Raw genomic sequence first — 24420 nt, 5'->3', positions numbered from 1 at the left:
TAATCAAGAACCGCTAGATGCTTTTAACATGTCAGCCTTGGCTGTCAGGTTGAGAAGACATCACTCAAACAAGTTTGAAAATTAGATTTGAAACACAACAGTGGCCAGCATTTCAAACTCCCCACTAGTTCTTGTAAAGTTCATTTAATTCACAATATGTAATTGAGGGCATATCCTTTCTGTTATACTGACAGATCCCGTTAAAAATTTGAAATGAGAAAAAAAAGGTAACATGAAAGTTACCTAAGTGTGTGAAAAAAAAATACTCATTCAAACTCCATCTGGCCAAAATTCAGCCGTGTCATTCTAACTTCTGTTAATGTCTTAATTATGTGGCCCAACAGCTATGCCCTTCTCTAGGTTCTGAAATCACAAAAACTATGCAAAGGGCAACCCTCACCCTCACCACAACAAAAAAAACTTTTTCTAGTTTTTTTCTAGAAGGTAATGACTAAAGTGAAATAGGCTGCATTTAAAAGCATTTGCATCTAGCCATGTCTACTATGTAAACACCATGTGCACATCTTTTTTAAATTATCCAAATGTTAAAAGAATTAATCATAGCTCAGATTAACTATCATTCAAAATAAAAAAATATGCGCAGTAATATGGTTTAAATAATGTGCTGAAGAAATGGCAAATCGCACGAACAACTATTCTTGTCTACCACTTAGACTGAGCGTACACGGTGTGGTTACAAATTAAAGTCTTTACATAACCCCCAAAATATCCCAAATGTTTCCTATTTCGACCAGAAGAAGTATGCTCTTGTGTAACTCAACGGGTTTTGACTTTCAAATTGGCATAATTTAATTTAACTGCTTTTACCAAACCAGAATCCTGGTACATATATAACTGCTATTCTTGTTGCCATCAGAAATTAGGCTGATAAACTATTTGGCACATACATGACTTCAGTTTTGCCCTTAAAATGAAATATATTAAGTAACTAAGTATTCAAAATAAAAAATGATCTTTTACTTGTCTACTCATCTAGCAAAGTCTCAAAATAATGAAAAAATCCTGGAAAGGTCCTTATGGTGAATTACAGATTCCTACATAATAAACATTTTAGTCTATGTATTATAAATATTAAGTGTTCCCACATGCCATCACACATATTTTCTTCTTAAAAGGATAAAATCCCAACTGCAGGTGATAAAAGTACATTTGCAAGTTTGCTATACCACAGCCCTCCTATACTACTTAAAAACTCATACCAACTGACCTATATTAGCACAAATAAACTACTTTCCCTCAGTATGATATTCTTGCAGTTCATTGTGCCATGATTCCATGGGAAGTGCTCCTTTAATTTTCACTACGGGAAAACCATATTAAGACGTAAAAGATGTAATAATAATAATAATAACAACAACAACAACAATAAACAATGCACCAAAACACTGAGCACTTTAAGAATCTATTAAAATGTTTATAAGTGTATGCTATAGTTAAAGACAGGAAATAGAAACATATCTGATTTTAATGGAGAAAAAGGGGAAATAATTTCTGACTTTAAACAAATGGCAAGTATTTCAGGTCCTAGCACATGTAATTGTTTATGGTTGCATCTCCAACCCAGCTGCATTGACACTTGCAGTATTAGATATTTGTGGCTTTGCGTAAGTGACACAAGACTTCCTCTGCTTCAGCTTTCTATTTGAAAAATGGGGATGCAATTATCTACCCACCTCACACAATCAAGTTTGCTGCATTCAAATTTCTATGAGACCTGCATGCACTACACATTACTAAAAAGGCTACCAATTTTGCTGCCTGCAAAGCAGGTCTGAAGAAAGACAATGGAAATTTCCAATGAAGTCTCGCTACAAAACTGTCCAGGTGCTAGCCCAGAACTCCCTGAACAACCTTTGTCCTCCTCTGAATTTGATCAAACATACACTAAAAAAATCAAATGGTGAATAACTGAGGGTGATGAGCCAGACAACACCTGACAGAGGGTCTTGGTAGGAGGGTTTCTACCACCTGCCTGCTTTGTGATGGAGAGGAAGGCTGGTTTATCAGCCTGTGCTGAGGCTTTTTTAGCAGTAACAAGTACAGTCGCCTGGTGGGGAGCTTTTATCACTCTGTTATTCAACCATCAATGCTGGCAACTACAGCTCCTTACCCTCAAAATGGGGGAGAAGCAACTGGAGACGGCTACTGTACTCTTTAATGAAATGATTTCTTGCTTATCTAGTACTGGTAACTCCTATTGTGTCATTCATCACCACAGTGTGCAAGTGTCTCATAAATATTAATGGTATTTCCTCCCAGTGCTCCTGTGAGGAAAGTACAATGACTCTAGTTTTACAAGAAGGGGATTTGAGGTAAAGAGGTTAATTGTATGTGTGTGCATCCCCCTCGCTCAAACACACACAACTTGTAAGTCTCCAGATACCCTGATCTCCAAATCAGTAGCTTGAATCACAATAGCATGGCTTCTGTCTTCTGAGTTTTTGCATATGCAATGAAAGAAATCTCATCAATCTATTTTTTTTCCAGTCTCTTCAAGGTGCTGGTATAAACTGTTATGGAAAAAACAGACAAAACATCAGCTCATCATAGCACCCTGCTCATTCATTCTGTTTGGCCAAAGGTTGAAGAACATTGCCTTCTTGTTTGCTAACTTTTGCAGTTGAAAGTGTATCTCATTTTAAGATTTTTGACTATGTTCTCAAAGGTCAGGATTTGAAAACTATGAGGCCAGAATACACATAGTTTAAGCTCAGGTTGCTCAAGCTTAATAATTTCTCCACTAAGTGTCACAAATACCAGCCTCATCAACAGTTTATATTAAGAGTTTCCAGTAGCAGCAGTTTTCTGTACTGAAGTTACAAACTTGAATAACCTCAACTCTGAATTCCTTATCACCTTTTACAATCATTTTTTAAAGAAACAAATGATCTGACTGTAAAAGCAAATCTATTACTTTTCAATTATTATCATGTGATTAAAATAAAAATGGCAATTCTGAGTTATTTATAGGAGTAGATACCTAGAGGTACTGCACAGATAGTTATCTATAAGGGCCCACAAAGGGCCCATATGATTCTGAAAGAATTTAACATTTGACCTAATCTCAAGCACTTACAGTCTTGTTTAATATAACCAAGAAAATAAAAGGGAAATACCTCCGTCATTCAAGAACTTCTCATACACACATAGCTAGAAATCTGCATGCTTATAAAATGTTCAATGTGTTTTAACACACAGCTAGCTATGCATACACACACATGAATTTTTTAAAACAAGCTTTCTTCTTTTTTTTCTTTTATTTTTGCACTTCTTCAACTCTGTACTTGGTATGATATCACCCAACACCTCTCGATGGCAGTATAGTCTTGTACAGTAATACAGTACTGTCTATCACATGCCTCCTTCTACTTTCTTACTTTACTGAACAGAAAAGGGAAGTAGAAATAGTTGAGGTATTTTTTTTTGTCCATGGGGAAATAAAACTCACTCTGTAGTGAAAAACAAATAGTTTAATAACTACCACTTAACAACACTCCAGTTTAAGAAGTCAGAATGGTTTCTACTTCTTCACATGTTCAAATCACTTTGTAATAAACTTTACTGGAAAATAAACAGATTTTCACCCCCTTCATTACACTAAGACAAGAAATTCCTGTTCTTTTTAAGGTTACTGCATTTTGTGCCTTTACAAGATTAGATAAGAAATGAGCACACAGGATGACCCTCTTATGGCTTTCACATCTCCATTTGAAAGCTTTGGTGTAGGTTCTGAAGAGCTTGCAATTGCTTGCAATTGAGGAAGAAAATTCTGTTTTCCATCCCAGAAGTACTAGATTCTTCTCCTTTCATCACTACTGACCATCAACTGTTCTTGTGCCTCGAATTAACCTTATTACCTACTTCAAATCATAGCCTTCTTCCTGTTCATTCAGGGTCAGCCTAGATCTTTCTTCTGCATCCCATCCAACTTGTCATATGTCACATTTAAGGTTTCAGGGATGAATAAAGGATTACTACTGCTATTAGAGTGTTAATATTTCCCAACAATATCACCCAGGGATAGCAATTATGACAATTAATGGCAACCATTAAAATACATAAGCAACATATTATATAATTATCCAAACTCAACCTTTGCAAAAGAAATAGTCTACAATGTCTCGGTTACTCATTCAGCCTACAAAAAGACAAGCAGGTGCAAGTTCCAAAATTTTTAGACAACTCTTTATTACATTCAGTCATACTGAATATCACACATGGTCCCAGGCCCTTACTCCTTGCCAGTTGCCAGATGCAGCTTGTTTTCCTGTGCATTTGCTAGCATCCATTAATTCTAATTAAAGTCAAAGTTCCTAAAGTGCTGAGCATTGTAAGACACAAAATAAAGGTTGTTCCCTGTCATAAGAAAAGATCTAAATTAAAAATGCACTCAAAGGGATGCAAGAATGGAAGAATTACCATCCTCATTTTATAATAAAAGGCAACGAAGACATAGATTCAACGATTTACCACAAAATCACATATTAACTCTACAACAGAACACAGCTTAGAAGCCAGATTTACGGAGTGCCACTGCAGTGCTTTAAAAAAGTCTTGGTGTTTGCATGGCAAAAGATCCCAAGAGCATCAGATGAATTACGTTGAGCTGCTGCAGAAGTGATTTAGCTATGGACTTGCCTGTTACCAGAAAATCCACCGAGTAACAGACATCTGTCCAAAGTAGCTGTTTTTCTTACAGATTTCAAGGGTTTCAAAAAAACCTTAATTACATGGTGCTGTATGTCAAAGATAAAACACACTGGGTTCTCAAAAGCTTGGTTCTATGTTAACTTTTTTTTTTTTTCCAATAAAGCCAGGCTTCAAAAATCCAGACAAGCCATCTCATGCTATTTTGTGTCCTCTTCTCTGTGGTCCTATCTATACAGGATTCTGATTATGCTCTTTAGCAATGGGAGTTCATATAGTAAATACCTTTTCTTCAGATCACGAGGAGATTTCCTGAGCCCTCAGTCATCTACTTTTCACTACCTTGACCAGCCCAGCACAGAAACAGCTTTCATGCAGAACAGTGTTTCTCTCCAGCTAATCTTTCTTGCCTTCTGAGGACAGCCTTCTCTTGATCTGGCTAAGGTTTTACTTTGGGCAGCTCAAGCAGCAAATGCTGATAGAATTGCAGAGTCTTGTTAACATCCAAGTGTACATAAAATGTAAAGCAAGCTCCTTCAAATGCTCACATAAAAGTGCTCATAAATAGAACTGCAATTAGTCTGAACAGAAGAACGTTTCTGCTACTGCTTCAGACAGATTTCCAAGACTCGGATACAAGTTGTGACGATTGTCCTATAATAGTATATTAATGACCTGGCTAAACAGAAACAAACAGGGCTATGGTTTGTTTATAAGCACTGATCAAGTCCGCAGTGGGAAAAAAATTAAAATTGTAGATTTGATATTTTTCACGTTATAGCTAATTCACCTCTCAGAAGCCTAGCCAAAAAATCAAAGTGGAGTCTACTTGATTGTCATTATAAAAGCAATTAAGTTACAGTCCTGTCAAATATGTTAACATTTGGCTCTGTCTGCTCTACTTGTCTATTTTGACTAGTTGTAGAATCATTTAATGATTTACAGACCTTTCAAGCCTTAAGACATGGTAGCTGTATTAAAACTGCGACCCATTATTTCTTGGTCACATCATAAATTACTGTGACACCATAAATATCTTCCTTTTTCTCCTAGAAAGCTAGATTTTAATTCCTGATTTGAGTTTGAGGCTTTGTTTTTTGGTGGTTTTTTTGAACCTGCACTGGTAAACACTAAAATATTTTACTGCCAGTAAAAGAAGTAGTAATAGGAGAAAGGGATGTGTAATAAAATATAATTGTCAAAAAAAAACCCCAAAAACTTTTGAACTGTAATGTATGCTTATTTAAAATTCTGCAGTCATTATTTCTAATATAATAGGAAAAAAAAACCCACGTTTCAAATGGAAAGAATAGTAAATATGCCTGTTGGAAAAAAATAGGCTTTTTAAGAGTTCGGAATTGCTCAGTTCTGCGATCAGAAACATACCAACCTAAAAGCTATGCATTCCTCCTTGGTTTACAGTTTGAAAATTTTATTCTCTCTCTTTTTTTTTTTTTTTTTTTTTTTTTTAATGGAGAAGGGAAATGAAAAGGAAGAGGGGAGGGCAAGCAAAAGGGGAAAGCACCTCAATTTATTATGGGAAAATACCCTTGGAAAAAAAATAAAATTAACTAATCCAAAAGCAAAATTCAAACCACAGGGAAATCATGTTCTGCATAACTCCTTACTCCTTTCAGGAAAGGCCAGTTTAAACAGGTATGACTGGGTGAAAATTTCAGCAAACTGTATTTTGAAATATTCAGACCTGCAAGGAAATATGGGCTGAGGTCAAAGAAAAGCAGGATCTCTACAACAGGAACTTCCCCACCCTTTGGTACAAGCTCTTGGAAGGGCTATCATATTACTGTATGATCCTTCCCAAACTTCACTGTAAGACTTACATCTAAGATCAGCTGAAAATTAATCAGAGACAATTAAAACAGAGCAGTGTTGATATACAATGGATTTGCAAACATGAAGTTAAATTTAAGCCCATATCTAGCTGGTTTTTTTTTGTATCAAAGGTTTACAATTAGTTTACATTCTTTTCAGTATGCTGAAAATAACTACAGTTACAGTGGTTCAGAGGAGAAAAAGACACTTAAAAAATACCTAATTAATTACAGTATATTTTGTTACAATATATTAATTATATTAAATACTTTAAATCTAATTAATTTAACAACATAAATTTTATGTAAAAAGAAAATTGCTTTAAATTTAATCCAGGAGGAAAAAAAAGTATTAGGAGCTGCTGAATCTTCCCTTAAACAAGAAACATGAATGTTAGGCTTTTACACATGCAGGTAGAAGTCCCCTTGAAAGTAAGGGAAGTTAGATACCCTGACTGCAGGGAGAATAGACCTCTGAGAATAAATCTGTTAAAAGTTCAAGGTATGTATGCCATTTGCTTTCAAAGCCAATATGAGCAATCATCAAGAAGACCATCACGACTTAACTACCTCAATAAATGATACCAAAACTTTTCTGTGTGATACCAGTTCTTTTCTTTTCTTTTCTTTCAGATACACAAGGAGAGATTTTTTTTTCCCCTGGCATACATAAATGCTCAGTTTCATTTTACCCATAGCTCACCCTCCCTTGCCAAACAGAACAGAATTTTATCAGATTTATGTTTCTGAGTAATGAAAGCAAGAATGACACCTTCAGTCTCCTTTAGCCTACAGCTCTGAAATGTCATTTTTTGCAAACAAGAAGTGTGGGAATTACAGTCCATGTACCCTCTGCCTCTACTGAGATGCCACAGAGAAAATGCAGCTCAGATGTGGACTTACCTTTATTACTCTCTGAAACATAAAATAAATGTTATAAGTAGCTTAATAAAACCATTTGCACTTGATCAGTTATTTGGCACGATTCATCTGGAATTTCACATAGTATTCCTTTATAAAAATTAATTCTAGGCAAGATTTTGCACCTTCTAAATGAACTCCATCTTAACTGTATCTGATTTTTACGTTCCATAGCAGAGCTGATGTTGTCCAAGCAGGTCCAATATGTTTTAACTTTATTACGATTACTATAAAGTCTCTAGAAACATGCCTAAAATTGTCTTGACAACTTAAATAGAAGCAGATCTGTACGGGGTCTGTAATTGTACTGTGCTACATGATTTAAACTGGCTAATAGTGAGCACACACTGAGCAGCTGGGAAGGAAAAGACTGTGTGTGCTCAAAAAGAGGAGGGAGAGCAGAAGGAAAGGTTAATAAAGCAAAATGTTTTTCTCTTTTCTTGCTGAAATTAAGCCTCCGATCTACCTATGTAATCGTATCACTGTATGCAGACAAGGCAACATATATTATATAGCTTTTTTCTTTTTAGTTACGCTATAATACTTCCAGTTTTCTTAATATTTTGTGTGTTTTATGATCACTCTTTATTTCGCATCTTTGCATCTCTTTCCCAGTTACTTCCACACAATGTAAATCTTTCAATTAAATGTGGAACTGCTTTATTTAAGGAACTAAGTAAAATGACTGTCTCATCTAAAAGCTTAAGTGTTAAAGGCAATACCTCAAAATCCCAAAAATATTATTTTACAAACTCAAGCTTTCAATTGGTTAATATAACTCAAAAAATAAGAATAATGAGCAGTGCCGTATCAAAAAATCTGGTGACTTTTAACAGAAGCTTTTAAGTGAATTAAGTTTAAAGGAAGCAAGCAGCTAATCTCGGTATGACTAGTTATTATTTTTTATTTAAAATATAAAATGAACTGAAAAACAATGTAAAAAAAGCTTACAGAAACTTCAGAATTATTGCCGCTCTAAAAAAAAAAGATTTCAAGTTTTATTTACAGCTTACTCAAGATCATCCTTTTATTAAAGAATCCCTGAAGGTAAGTTACAGCATTAGCAGAAATGAAACCTAGCATATTTGTGCACTTTTTCATTCAAGGAGACTAAGTCAGATTTGTGGTTCAGATGCTCAGCAGATCCTAGCTCTACAGTATCGTTACACTATGTCTTGGAACTGAAGCTTTTTACTAGTCTAATAACAATAAGGGCTATATAGGATCCACATGAGTGATGGAAGTGCTAAATGAACAGCAAAGACCAGAGTTCATGGTGGGTGTCGGGCATTGTTCTGGAATCTGGAAGTTACATGAATTTGTATGGGTAACAAATACCACAGTCAACAGGAAAATTTCTTACAAACAAAGGAGATGGAAATTCAGAGTTAACAATGTTCATAACAACCCTCCCTAAGATCCTGTATAAACATATAAAGGTTATAAATACTTTTAAGTATATTCTTGGGGGTCTCACAAAAAATAACTTCAACCGACTTATCACTTTCATCTTCACACAATAAAAAGCTATGAAACAGGCTGTTAACTGAACTAAGTGCCACAAGGTCACGAAGCAAAAGATCTATTTTCTTCTTTCTTTTTTTTTGTTAGGGAGAGAAAACAGTTTACAAAACAGAAAAAGACTTGTTCAAATGAAACAATCAGCTTTAGTTACAAGTGCAAAAGTCAGTCATGGGTACTAATTCTCAGTAATTATGATGCAAAGTGAACTCCTTGGGGACTCAAAAGTCAATGCCTGGCAATGGTTGGGCAAACAGCAGAGTGGAGCTACTCGGGTGATACTGACCCCTTCAAAGCCCTTTGTGTTACTGAACAACCTAAGCCATCCAAGCATCTGCTCAGTTCCTCCCTTTCTTAGGTATTAATGCTATACTGTACTCACAGGGTTGGTATTTAAAACATCAAAATCTAAAATGCATCCCAGCACAAAGCTATTGCATAGGCCATGAATACACTCCCAGGAAACAAAAGCACAGAAGAAGGACAATTTAACATGTGTTTGTAACACAATCACAGCTGAGAATTGGATGTGGAGAGCGGAAGGTAATAGGGCATGTGTCTTTTATAAAATTCATCTTAATTGGCTGCCCCTTTTTAGACTCTAACACATCACACACTCCTGTCTTCTTGCCTCTCACGTAAGTGATTACTACATCGTGAAATGAGGTAAAAATCGAAGGCTGAAAATTTTCAAAACCATTCAACGGTGTCCTTACTGTTCCCACAGTGAAATCACACGTTTCACGTTGGCCTAAATGGGGACAAAAAGTTAGCCCAATACAATGCTGAAAGCTACAGGAAAAAGCCTGTCTTTTCACCTTATATTTTATGCATATATTTACACCATGAGAGAAAAATTCACCCCAAAAAACTAGGCAACACTTGTAATGAGAGTCTCTGTTGCTAGTCTGAATTGGGTTTAAAATTACAAAAAAAGCCCAAAGACCACCTGCAGAAAAGGCAAGTTGCAACCCATCTACCTGGCACTGGACTATGCCCTTAAGTGGAGCGCTCCAGTTAAAAGAAAACTCAGGGCATTCTGCCACTGCACGTCTACTGCTACAACTTTATGCAGCATCTCATTGTTAATATGTATTTCAAATACCAAATAGGACAAGCCAACATTTACAGCACATTTAAAATATGTCTCAAACCACCTATCTCTTAAAGCAGATCCTTAGTTTACAATGAACTACTGGCAAAAAGCTTGCTGCAGCATTCTCATGAATGACAGGTCTCTGTAAAGAGTGCTTTTTGTACTGCATTAAAAAATTCACAGCAGTCTGTAAAAATAAAAACTCTAGATCAAATGACATTTTAAATGAAAATTTTGCTGAATTCTCTATGGCTGCTATGTTCATGAGACTTTTTATTAGTGTAAGGGGCAAATACTTTTTACTCTGCAAGCACTTTATTGCATTTTTCCTTCATTTACAGCATGCTTTTTATTTAGGGCTTTAGAGACCCACATTCTTCTCTCCCTCCCCTTCTTTTTTTTCCTCCCCTGAATGCTCCTAAAGTTACAGAACAAGGGGATCCTACCTGGCAGTCTACAACAGGTCAATGATCAAACAGAAGGAGCAGTGAGACAGCAGCCAAATCCTGCCCCATCTCCTGAGAATTACAGAAAGCCAGGGCTTCTCAGCCTGCAATGCAACTGAGCCACTGCACCCTGAGGCTCAGATAATCATAGTATGCTCTCTGCAAGCACATACAGCACAAATCTCCGCACCCAGTGAGGTTAAGACACAAGCATTTGTTTTTAAGTTGCTGCTCTCTGTAGTTTTTGACACAGGTAGAAGCTGCTTGAAAATGTGACCTCATCTGTCTTATGACAGCAGAAACAAAGATAGATTGAAAATATACCAAAATTGCTGTGCCCCAGTGATCAAAGCTGGTTTAAATAAACAGTGTTCTTTATCTCTAAAGTGCACTGGTCTTTGAACAACTATTCATTTTACCTAAAGTATTTACATTTGCCTGAACAAAATCAATACACCAGATAAAGTAAGCTGTAATATGAACAGACAGAACTAGACCAAACCATGAAGTATTATCATTTACCCAGTAATATGCCAGTTGTTCATTAAGATACTACTTTGTGCAAGCAAAACACTCTTAAATACTTAGCGGGTTTTAAATACAGCCTACACTCAGGAATGCATTATGTACTGAGTTAACATTACACAGCCTACGTCTGCTATGAACTCAAAGAAGCATGAGTAGTTTTTGCCATTTCAAAAAGCCAGTATCACTGCAAAAAGTGAAAATTAGTGGGTGCAATAACACATCAGGAAAGAAGTGACGTGGCAGAGTGGGTGCCACAAAGTAGTAACTAATTATTAACTTCTGGAAAGGTTAGCATGAATCCTCTTCAGGCCGTAAGCTACAACCAACATGAATAAAGACACATTCTTTATTAAGGAAACAAACTCTAAGCTGTGAGAATTATACAGTGCAGTTAAAAGGCACGATGCACAGAAACATTTACCCTTTCATCAAGAACGGCTGGCCTATCTAGGAAAGAATTGAGATGCTCTAGTAGAGTCTGCTCTTGAACCAGATCTGTGGTTAAACAGAAGCCTTAGTCCGCACAGTTAATCTTACACAGTGCACTTTCATCAATCTCATATGAAGGAAATGAAAGATACTTACACAGCCACCAGCAAGAATTTCTGCAGCCAGTGGGACAGAGCCATCTTTAGTCATAAACTTATCTCTCACAAAATCATTAACCTTAAAAAACAAACATTTATGAAAGGAAAGATGATAAATTAAAGGGTCGGAGAAAACACTCATCAGCTGCAAATTGTGTGCAACTGATACATCCATGAAGATAACAAACTAACAGATATCAAACAAGTCTTAGATTTTATTTGAAATACTGTAAAGCTGACTACATTTTTCTAACAAAGATATGCAGCATAATTCAAACAATTATTATTGGAAAACAGTAACAATCGCTAATGAAAGAATAAAATTATCTGAAAATTAATGATAAAATAATTTCAGATTTTAGAAATGCTCATTACATTTACAAATGTAAATGTAATTTCAAATCAATATTAGAATTTTCAATAATAAATTTTAACACAGTAGTAATTCAATTAATAGTATTAAGTACCTTTCTTTTTTTTAAATGCATCCTACTAGCTTTGGTGAACACTAGCTTATCAGTGAATAACCAATACATTAGGACTGGGTTATAATAAGAAATTCTTCAGTGCCTTAAAATCATTCAAGAAACAACAAAATTACAGAAGTAAAACACTTACAGGGAAAAAAAAAGCATGCAAGCAAGTTCCTTTCTTACCAAGACTTCACTACATGCTCATATTATCTCTTATTGCGCTAGATTTAAACATACAGGACCCACATGGAGATAAAAAAAAAAGCCCTGCAAGTCCCATAAATAATTACTCATTTTTGCTATGAAAAGAAACCAAAGGCCTGTGCTATTTACAAACAAGCAGACGAGCTGAACAAGTTGAATAAGCTTGTTATATTTTGAAGCGAGTCCAAAACTAAGTTTTCAGTAAGATTCTTAAACTGTACAAGCATATATCTGCATGTGACTTGTATGCCACTGTTCACAAATCAGACGCACACAGTTGCTTTGTGCTTTTTGTAATTAAGTTTGCATCAAGCAAAAAATGATAGAATACACTCTACCATGTTTCTGACACATTAAGGATAAAAAAAATCCTTAACACACTAATTGTACTTAGAAGAACTTTACGATGTGGAGAAATGTGAAAACAATCCATTTGCAAACTTACAGTAAGTTTTATGGCCTTCTCCGGTGCTACTCCTAATAGCTGTGGTAACAGACCTGCAACATGGAAACAGAGAATTCAATTCTTTGAGTAACTTGGTTTTAACTAAACAAATCAACAAATACACGTAAAGATCACCACGCAGAAACAGCCAATTTTTACAGTAATTTTGTGTTACTATATTTAATGACAGTACTTAAACATTCAATTTTGAAAACAAACGTTGTGCCACCCCTTCAAGTGCTACCACTGCCTATATGTATTTGTTACTTTAGCTTTTTTAAATCTGTGATATTAGCTTACTTTACACTTAAACATTAATACAGATTTGCCAACTACATTTCAGTACTCTGTCCTAAACCAACATCTATTTTCTGCATCTTCACACAAAAATTAAGAATTACTGATTAATTTTGTGAGACACACGATGCATTCAATGCAGATCGTGAGCGCAGTACCTTTTTCTGGCAAAACCAATGGCATTAGATGGCAGGACCCAAGAGGATAGGAATCAAAATAATGCAAAACATTCAAACATGTATGACTGCATTCTTGAGCTCTTTGCCCAGCAAACTCAACAGTTCTTAAAACAAAAAAAGTTTTTCCCCAGGTATGGAATTTCCTATTTTGTTGTGTTAGAAGTGATGCACTACAGAACTGGAAGCGGGAATCTCCATCAGCTTCACTTGCTTGAAGTGAACGGTTGATACTTTGTGAATTTTTGGAAAACACAACCTACAAATACGCAAAGCTTACCAACTAAGTCTGGGGCTAGAATGGTGTTGGCAAGCATTCATCAGCATGAAGAAACTAGGGCACTATTCAGAAATGCAAAAAAATCACCTTAGCTAGAGTTCCTGATGCAGACCCCCTTTGTTTTAATAACTCAGGCAGCACCTTTGGGTACCTTCTACAAAACCTGGCGTTTTCACCTCTCCATGGTTTTATTTTTGGGGAAAGCTGCCAATCAAGGTTTCAGCTCTTAAGAGCTAATGTGCCAAAAAGCCTTTTCCTGAAGAGCTAAATGTCAGACTAAGAAAGAGAAAAAACATATGTGCACTGGATTAGTGTATTATTCCATCCTGCTATGATCCATCAGCTTCACTGGTTACTACTGATGCTCTTAATAAGGAAATGAACTTGGAGAATATAACTATTTGGCTTGTGGCAACAGGAGGGCCAGTCATATTTATATACTAATGCCTTTAAAATTTTGCACCTGTATTAACATTTTTGTTTTTCAAGTGCCAAAAAGAGTAATTAATTGCATATACAGCTGATACACATACACATCTAACATTTGCCCAAGACAGCTATGTTGATATGGCTGAATATTCAAACAAAAGAATACACTAACACCCAGTTCATACACAGTTGCTCAAAAAAAGAGATTCTGCAGAGTAAGTTAAATTCCAAGATTTGAATTTCTCAGTTTTAGTTGCACAGGTGACTTGAATTCAGACTTCAGTAAAAAACCATTAAGACAGTCAAAACTGTGTAATTAAATATTATGTTTTCTGTAGCACTATGAAGAAAACACAAGGACATACAATGAATAGCATTTTTTTTTTCCGTTTTAGCCTTATACAGACAAAATTATCTTTGTAACTGCTATGATACTTACACCTTACTATAGGACATGTATAGCTTTGTACAGACATTATGGATAATGAATCTGTATCTTCAGAGATTCCATTTACTTTACAAGCACACTATCTGATCCTAAACCTAATCCAGTAGAATTAGAGCAGGTCTGTAAGCAGACATGTCATTCCAAAAGAAGCTGGAGATCATAAATTTTAAAATCACGTATGCATGTATTACTATACCTAAGCTGTATATAACATGACTTTGAAGTTACATCGTATCAAATAAATTACAGAAAAAGACATTCTAAAATATCAAGATACAAAATCATAAAAATAGTCCAGTTGGAGATCTGTATGAACCTCTAGTTTTGGAAGCAACATAAGCAAGAGAAATTTTCACTAGATTGATCTGAAGATGGCCTTTTTACTATTTCTCATTTTTCAGCTCCTAAGACTTTGCATTTCTAAAGGCATTTGTAAAATCACAGGAAAAACATGTTTATCTTGGCACAAGTTATTTTTTCCCCATATGCTCCATTCCTTTTGAACTCAAATCTGAATGAAACTGGTACAACTCAAACCTTTCCATAAAACTTTAATGTAGAAGAGAAAGATTAAACAGAAAAGGCAGATGTTACAACACCCCCAAGAAAAACCACCCCCAAAACCCCAACTGAACAATCAAAACTCCAGCGCATTTTCTCTTTTTTTTCTCCCTACTGCACACAGAATTTTGGTATATATTTAGCATTATATATCCAGCAGCTTAGGAAGGTAGAGGGACTATTCATCTGCCCTCATACCTATGTAATAAAGCCATCTGTAAGTGGTACCTGTGCATTCTAGAGGTTATGACCATCCAAACTAAATTCTCTTTTCTTTATTGTTTTGATGGGAGCCCTGAAACACTGTTGAAAGATTTCTGAACATGATAAAGGTGGTAAGTTTTGGAAGGAAGAAAGCACATCAAGGTACACATATGAAAATGTCATTTTTCTGTTGGGGTTATTCTGACATGCTAGAAATTTTTCAGTGTTACTATTCATTAGGAGATCAGCAATATGACACATACACAGATGTAGGACAGGCTTAGAAACATCTGACAGTGTCTCAAAAATGTTATTCTCTGATGCTATAAGTGGCATACGTTTCATTTTGCAGATAGGCAGCCTGCTAGTACAGTACACAGTAAACATGTTATTCAACCCATTTTCATATATCCAAGGCTTTTTAGTAGCAATTACCATGCACCACTTCATATTTGACACACTGTGTAGCAGGACTCTATGGGAAGGTGAAGGTATATGGGAGAGAGAGCACTAAGAACTGTATTCTGTTTACGACATCATACAAGTTACTTTCTGAAACCAGTCTAAATACATTGTGAATATACATGCAACAGCTCATCCAGCCCAGCTGTAGTGCTTGCATCTAGTAAAAAAAAAAAAAATATCTTATTTGGCTGAAGTATTTTTTCAGACATCTAACACTGAAACTTCAGTTTTACACTGTGCAACAGATGTGATTTCCCTTTCATATTAGAAAAAAATGACTGACTGAAGGAGTTGTTGCTCAGTGTAGATAAAATATTTGAAAAAATCTGGACATCTGATAGAAAGGTGGTAATGGAACATTGCCACATTTTTCTATTACAGGATTCACATGAGAAACTGGACAATTAATCACCAGTTGCCATTCAAGCACAGCTCCCTCAACTGGAAATGGAAATTTCCTGAATTTTGTGCTCTGACTTGGGTAGGAGTAGGCTTGTACTTCCTTTCTACAGAAACGGTACTTCACTGCATACTTCTGGAGGAAAGCTTCTGCCATGGTCTTGTATCATTAGCATGGGAATCCAGCAGTCATAATGAAGCTGGATGATGAATGAATGATTAAAATCTAAGATGAGATGGCATGTGGAGTCACTGCAGTGCTAGAAGCACCATCAGAAGAAATTAACAAGTTCTTTAACAGTTAATGATCACCGGTGACAGTGTCTTCCACGGCATTTCCTGTCTTTTTCGTCCTCTGGGAGAAGTGGCATTAACAGCATGGCTACTGAACATTTTCATGAACTACATTTTATCTCTGGTACTTAAATTTCTCATAAAATTTCTATCAAGTATAGGTGAAATTACTAGATGCATTGCCTAAGACTGTGAATTATTCTGTGACTCATCAGATGGACTTCTGATTAAAGTTATTATTAAGAAATGTAGGTGACCTCATCAGTTGGAAGAGATGTTGACAAATCACAGCTTCCAAAATGTTCATATATTTGCATATATATAAATATTGTGATTTTCTAAATACGTATTTCAGGTATAAATGTAGACACAACAGTAAATTATAGGTATATGAGATGTGTAGTCTTTTCAGCCATGCTGAGAAAGAGACAGATTAAAAATTTAGTTCAGATGTACACTCTTGAAAAAAAAAAGTATCTAACAACACAGCATTCAAAAAAAGCATATTTTAAAGATTCTACAGAGGTTTATATCATGTTTGGGTTTGGTGGTTTGTTTTTTTTTTTTAATCAATGTATCTTCCCAGTGGAAAGACTGATTTCCTTAGAAACGAACTGATATTAAACAAAATTTAGTCGTCTCTTCATATCCACAAGATGGTGTAATTTATCCTTATCTGAAATGGTGGTTTAGAACATGGTGGGTTTGTCCTTTGAAAGTTTGGAATAAAATAACGATACAAAATAGAAAAACCAGTTCACAGGATGAAAATATGTGCCTTGTATCAAAAATATGTGAAATGGCTGAGTTCAGAGTAGGGCTTATAATTCCTGCTTGCTTTCTTGCAGTGCGTCGTGACAAAGGGACCACTGCTCCAAATGTTTCTACTGTATTTTTTAAAAGGCTTGTATCACTATTCAGCTAAGTGGCAGAACTCTACCAATGACTACTCCCTCCTCCAGTGGGGACAAACCCCCACATTTACTTAACTGTGAATACACCACAGTGTAAGAAAGAGCACCAGTTACCCATGAGCAGCATAAAGTAATGCGCTCTGTAGTTTGTCTTACCTAGTGTAGTATTTAAGCCCAGAGCAAGATGATTCTCACTGTAAGTTTACTGCATTAAATTGGGTCAAGATATAAAAAGTTCCTTTCAAATTTTCTTGTCCTTTCAAGCTTAACTGGAAACCTTTATTCTGCACTCTATTGCTCAGCCTTCTCCCACATTACCTCCTTAGAAAGCAAGCAACAGCCCGAATTTGTAGAACTGCACAGAGGAAGCTCCAGATTTTCAAGCAGCTTTCTCTATTTGACTCTTTAAAAAGAGAAGTTAAATAAGGGTGCCCTTCAAACAGAGAATCTGCAGAAACATAGGTCTCAATTTGCCTCTGAAATGATGGTGTTCTTTGCCATCACGCGATTTCTACTATATAATCCAGAAATGAGATTATTGCCCAGGGCTTAGAAATTCAGCTCCACCAAAGTGAGATTTCACTATTCCATACTCCTTGGAAGCCTGAAAAGTAGTAAAGGGGATGGGGAATGGGAGGATAAGCTATACTAACAAAGGTTCCATATTTGCCAATGAAAAAATCGTTCCAAAACCAAGACAAGTAAATGGGAGTTAAGAATAAGCATTTATGACATTTCTGAAGGGTTTTTTTCCAGGTGGAAAAAAAATCACTGTGCTTCAGAGTTTTGGTAAGACAGAAACACATAACAGTGGAATTATGCATATCTATTTTTTCAGGATCCTGGAAAAAGCAGTCATCCATTTGCAGGGAATACATTTTGTTCTTTAGCCAATAACTGGGACTTTTTATGATTCTGATTGCTCTAATTCTTACAAAATAGAAACCATGTCAATACTCTTCATTAAATTATTAGGCCTACTCAAAAAATTGCCTCAAACTCAGTCAATAATAACTGAGCGTTCCCATCTCCAATTGTGCTGAAATAATTACAAAGTCTGTATTTTGCAGAGGAGCTACTTAGCCAACCTCCAGTAACTTGGGTCATACGTTAGAGTGCACATGTATCACACCACTTACTTTTAATGTTGTTTCACATGTTGTCTTACAAACTGTTACTTTTTTTCAGGTGCATATAGCTTTGCCAGATCAGAACGATATTTTACTGAAATCCTCCATTCTTTATTTCTGACTCAACTGCTTTTAGCAATTAATTTCTGTCATTACAATATTCTTATTTTCAAAAGTTAAAAGAAGTTTCTAAGCAAGCGGGCTAACAATGAGGTCACTAACAGAAGTTTCAAATCCTCCCCCATGAATATGCCAGAGGGGAATAAGAGATCTCAATAACTGGGATACCAGAAATATAACTTGCTTTACCTCTGTGACAGAGAAGAACTGTAGTCTCATGCAGTAGTTCATAATTCCTTATGAATACTCCTGTATTATCTGAACTTACAACATTGATGCCATAACTGGGACAAGGACAAAATAAATCAAAAAAGCCACCATGTAACTGCAAGCACTTACCTAAGATACCCAAAGTGAGGATGATTTACATCCTGAATAGAGTAAATGAGCTTTTGGAGCTTTCCCCATTGACTACAAGGGGAGTTTGGAGCAGCTAACTTCGTCATTGTGTGTATTGGTTACGTATATAAACCTAAGTGGGTTGAAACCCAGTTAATCTCTCTGGCTGACTTAACAGTGACAAGCTAAGAAGAGGTATACATAAGACTTGACGACTGTTCGCAATGATTAGTGAAGCACATGCAACTGGTTCAGAGAGACGCTTTTGTCACAAAAGATATCACAAAAAGAGATCTGGTTAATAACAAGGTACCGTATTTTCTCTATATTTCAATGTTTTTAAATAGAAAGAAAATAGATAAGAAAGAACACTGAAACAAAAAAACTAAAAATGGATGATCTAACTTCTTACCAAACGGGGCAAAACATTCTTGGTGGTACTAAGGACTACTAAAGAAATTAAAACTTGACTAGCAGTGTATTTTTTCTGTAGGATATTGCTATTGTTGCCCTATTGCTGACAAGGAAGGAAAGGACAGAGATGTCCTACAGAAATGTTCTCATTACAATGAGGTTTTAATTATCAAGAAGTTTGCATATATATTATCATTACTTATCATTACTACATACTAACTTAAACTTACCTCTATAGAGCCCAAAGAAACCTTCATAACGTAGCACTTTCTTGAAGCAATCAAAGCTGTTTTTATACATAAGTTCTCCCACGAAAGAGCCTGTAGAGCGCTGGTTTTGCATTCGAGTTTTTACCAAATCAATTGGGTAGACTGCAGTGGCTCCAACAGCTGCAAAATAAAAATCAAGCTATAAGAAAACAGGATTTTGCATTTGCAGTGTTTGACTGCCACTGTCATCTTCCACATTTACATCTCAAGTATCAGTTGACACCTTTTTCTCCAAGTTATATTCTGGATACTTTAAAGTACCTCCCACAGTTTTAACCAAAAGCACTTCCTGGCCCTACCTCGTTATTAATCTGATTCTTCTGAAACTGGTTTGGTGACAAATCAGATAGCAACACCACCTGCAAACTCCAATGGCTTGTAAATTCCAAAACTCTTGTAGACCAGATGACCCCTTCCTCTTCAATCTTATAGTCATCCCATCCCTTAGACACAGCTCCAAGGGAAAGACAGAGAAGCCTTCCACACTTAAATGAAAGGCAGAAGGGGAAAAAGGGCAGAAGAAGAAAAAACCCAGAGAAGACGAATACTCTTTTGCTCTGCCATGACTAACCTCCAGCAACTGAACCAAGGGCAAACCTGTACGCTGATTCTGCAATCTGGATGAGTATAGGTCGAGACACATCGCCTGGAGCTTTCTGTCAAGGCAGGATTTAAAACAAAAGGAAAAAAAATAATCAGAATATCGTATTTGAAAAGAATGTCTCACAATCAGACAAATATAAGTATACAGATACCTGGAAAAAATCCCACAGTACACTGGAGATCTTGTTTTCCATTATTATTGCTTTTCCACTGATTTCTAAGTGCCATATAATGTAGCCTCTTCAGAGTGGAATAGCAAAGAAAAGAAAGACTGATACTACAACAAAATTATACAACTCCAAAATCAATGGTCTAAATGTGCGTATGAGGACACACATATTGCATCTTAAGTCACTCATTTGTCTACAGCTAAAAGCAAGTCCAGTTTGGAATTTCTTTCTACTGTTGCCAAAACCAGGTATACATATTACTTCTCAGGCCATCAAAACAAGTATGCAATCATTGTTCATACATATTAGCTAAAGGAAAATAACGTTTCATAAAGGACCCCACAATTTCATTTTGCTCACCGTCTGTGACTGCTAGATTCAACCCAATAAAAAATAAATTTCAGAAGAGCTCCAGATGTCAAATTGCTATCTAATGAAAGAATTGGAAAAATAGAAGTTCTGCACGGGCGTTAAGCCTTCCATACTTACTATCACTTTTTGTAATTTTTTTTAAGGATACTAAAAATAAAACAACAAAATAAAAACATGGATGTATTTTTTCCTGACAATGGGTTTAGGTTTTAGCTAATATTCCAAGGTAGGTAGAGCTGGCCTGAAAATAAATTGAAGGGATCAGTGTAGCTGAAAATCTTTTCAGTCTCAGCATCAAGCAGTTGACGTTAAAAAGGAACTGGATGGAAAAATAAAAAGGTAGGACACATATGCAGAAGAAATGGTAAGATTTAAACAGGTTCATATGTCCTAGCCTCATAAAATGGCATAAATCATACTAACAAAGACACTGGCCCCAAAGCTAAAATTGAAGAAGCTGCTACTTTCAGCACCACATCTTTGGCTACATTTTACTGCCACCTATTGTAACTGATGTTACTTGATATTCAGTCCAATGCAAATGCTTTTAACTCCTTTAAGGAGTCTTCTAGGAATAGATGAGCTTTTGGGAGCCAACTCATTTGAATTCAACCCAAGATAGTCAACATTTAGTCACTGCTCAAACAAACAGAAAACCGCCACCCTAGGTACTGTCTTGGAGCAGTGGTGGGGGCGTTCACATGTAGGGGAGGGAGGAGAAGAAGAGAAGCAAAAGAGCCACATGGGTACACAGACACACAGGCCTGGCTTACGGCCTGGTAGTCCTAAAAATGTAGCCTGCATCAACTCATTGTGGTCAAACTGGCGTCTCCGCACAGACCCAGAGCAGGAAAAAAAAAAAACCAACAAAAAAACCCTTGGTCTCACAAGACACAAAGTTAAGACTGCCTTAAAATAGACACAGAAAGAAACAGAAACAGAGAGCTAGTTTTAAGTCTATCTGTAGAGAAGTTGTGTCAATGAAAACATAAGATATGCTAGAATAACATGAAAACTAAAAGATCAACAGCTTTGACATTTAAAAACCACTCCTCTTTCTTTTTGCCTCAAACACAACCAAACTTCATTCGCTGTTGTGCCATCGAAGTCAATATCCTTTAGTTTTTGGAAATGCAGAGAACATTAATGCTGTTACTGAAACTATGACGGTAGACAATCTATCATCTCTATTTCGAGACTCAGCAGAGCACAAGGCAAAGCAGAGAATATTCTGAAGCCAGGGACATGCATGTGTGTTCAGAACAAGGGCTGCCATTTTAATAGCCTATATGCTGAATTTGCCATCCATACTGGAAGCAGGAAGTCTTCTTTCCTCATTAAAAAGAACAGAGAGTAACAGAACCACAAAACATTAACACCTTAATTAGGTATACACCTAATATTTACTGGATGGCTGGATGACACTCACGTACATTTTATCTTTCTGAAGTAAATTACATTTAACCTGTCAAAATGCAGGCCAAGAGAAAGGGGCAAAGAGAAGAGAGGGAGAAGACATGACAAGTTTTTAAATTGATGTTTTAAATTAACAAAATTCTAACAAGAAGTTATTCCTCGCAGATTATTACAGAACACAAGAGAGAAGCAACTTGGCTGACAACACAGGAGAAGGTTGGCTATCAATTTACCTGGCACTGGAAACAGGTAATAGCATCATACTGGCTTCTGTTCTTACCTGCCTCTGAGCCTCAGCCAGGTTGTAGGGCAGTGTCCCTTCCTCCAGAGGAGCAATTCTTTCAATATCAGCTAACGTCATGCGCCTGAAGAAATTAATTCGGCTTAGTGTTTGCTTAGAGATGGGCTTTCAGATCACAAGAAGTTACCTGCATGCGGCTACTACACTACACTTCCCTGTTCCCCAACACCACCTCCCACTCCTTCCAAGGAGAGGAGAGGAGAGGAAAGGAGAGGACAGATAATTCTCCACTTACCCCCGTGGCTCATATAGATCTGCTAACTGAAACAAGATGTCAACTTCCATGGGTGTAACCTGACCAAATTTCTGAGCTGCCAGAACAAACTCCTCTGCAACAGAATAAGAATATAGAAAAAAAAAAAAACCAAAAAAAAAACAAACAACAAATCGAACCAGAACAAATAATCCAGAGCACCCCAGAGTTGTTTTATATTTTAGTGTTAAGTAGAAGATGCTGGTGGGGGAGGGAGAAGGGAATAAAAGTGACCCACCATAAAAGTGCTCCTGCCACTACATAAATGTATGTTTTAAATGGTCTATACTTCATGCAAATAAGTACAACACTCTGGTCTGAAAGCTTAGCACTATCAGCAGGATTTAGGATATTTGACATACGGAATCAATCAGTTGCAGGTCAGAGGGAAAAAAAATTTAAAAAAAGCAAACAGAAAAAACAAACCAGGAGTCAAGAGATGTGGAACTTTTCAGGCACAGTCCCAGTAGGCCACATTAATGAAACTCTGGCATTGCACGGGGTATTATCTATAAAAGTGGTTAGATATAGCAGATAACATCTTGTTCCAAGCTTGTAGATCAGCTTACTGTGCCGCCAATACAAGTTTATGGAATTCTTCAACTACCCTTGAAGGTCACTTTAATAGGCTGCCAATTTGGCAGGAGTCCTAGGAAGTTTTTTAAACTTTTAAATATCTTTACATGCTTTCTTCACCCTGCCCCCACTGCCAGTTTACTAGGACCTTTTTCTGATTGAAACAAAATGAAAAACCTGGAGGGCGGACTCCAAAAGCAGTGTACAAAACCGAGTGGTGCACCAAGGAATGCTAACGAGGCTGGCTTTCTCCCCCTCCCATAGATTTAAAAGTATACAGATGAGGTCGTTCCTTCCACCCACCCCAACCAAATGCTCAAGGATACTTCCAGACTGCAATCATTTTTACCAACCCTTAGTGACTTCCACATCTTTTCTATTTCCAGCCAGAGTACTGTAGATCTTTCTAATGAGCTCCATGTTGTTAAGGAGAGAATTAAATCCATTAAAATAGGAAAAGCTGACCTGATGGGAAGTGGTACCTCCAGCAGCCTAGAGTAGAGACAGTAAAAGAAGAAAAGAGAAAGGAGACTGTTACAGACTAAGAAAAATCTTGAAATAAAGGTTTTCAAACAATGTTACTTTGCAAGAGCAACAGTAGCACTTGCTCTTTAAAAGGCTTGCTTTAAAAAAAAAAAGAAACCAACACCCTGCAAAATAAAGAAAACTATGAAAGATTCTTATGTTACTGAAACTAATCATAACCAGAATGTAAAACTCTCCCCACCCTACAAACCTAAACAAATACATATGCAGGATTATAACAACATAACCAGTAGTAATTTACAAAGTTCAAGTTTCAGTAGTGCTTCAGTTGGAAATGTTTCATAAGCTGGCTTATTTCTAGTAATGAGGAAATCTACTTCTACATGTAAAGTATATTACTATACAGAAAATTTTAACAAAATCAAAACGCATTCTGGAAAAGGTCAACTGAAATATGAAATTCACAGGCACTTCAAGTCATGGAAAACCAGCAGTAAGCTCTCAGGCTTCTATCAGGCAGTCAAACAAAATGGGAACAATGAGGTTCAAACAGTTATTCATACTCAAATGTGAACTGAGCCTGAAGTTTTATTTTAAAGTGGTGTTGGGGCTGCACATAGAAAAACTATTGGACCAATTCCCTATTTAAAGTACATGATTCTTGATGAAGCAAATTTCTGAAAACAATACATAAGCTTACCAAAATTTAATTGACCTTGAAGGAGAATCAAAAATCTTATGTTTTGTGAGAGTATATGACCCAAGAAAGCTGACAAGACTGGG

General features: G+C 36.3%; 1 protein-coding gene across 2 annotated transcripts in view; it reads right to left on the bottom strand.

Annotated features, from left to right (window-relative positions):
- SLC25A13 (solute carrier family 25 member 13) overlaps window positions 1–24420 on the bottom strand; it is a 101543-nt gene that overhangs the window by 18883 nt on the left and 58240 nt on the right. For both annotated transcript variants that reach the window (XM_055804708.1, XM_055804707.1), the window contains 7 exons: window positions 23505–23643; window positions 22558–22651; window positions 22302–22386; window positions 20032–20116; window positions 19422–19580; window positions 12722–12774; window positions 11598–11678 (listed from right to left, as the gene is read on the bottom strand). In XM_055804708.1, coding sequence (XP_055660683.1) covers window positions 11598–11678; window positions 12722–12774; window positions 19422–19580; window positions 20032–20116; window positions 22302–22386; window positions 22558–22651; window positions 23505–23643 — 696 coding nt within the window. The remainder of the gene's footprint in view (window positions 1–11597; window positions 11679–12721; window positions 12775–19421; window positions 19581–20031; window positions 20117–22301; window positions 22387–22557; window positions 22652–23504; window positions 23644–24420) is intronic.

The sequence above is a fragment of the Falco peregrinus genome, chromosome 5 (genome assembly GCF_023634155.1).
Source record: "Falco peregrinus isolate bFalPer1 chromosome 5, bFalPer1.pri, whole genome shotgun sequence".
Lineage (NCBI taxonomy): Eukaryota > Metazoa > Chordata > Aves > Falconiformes > Falconidae > Falco > Falco peregrinus.
This window is presented reverse-complemented; position numbering and strand designations above follow the sequence as displayed.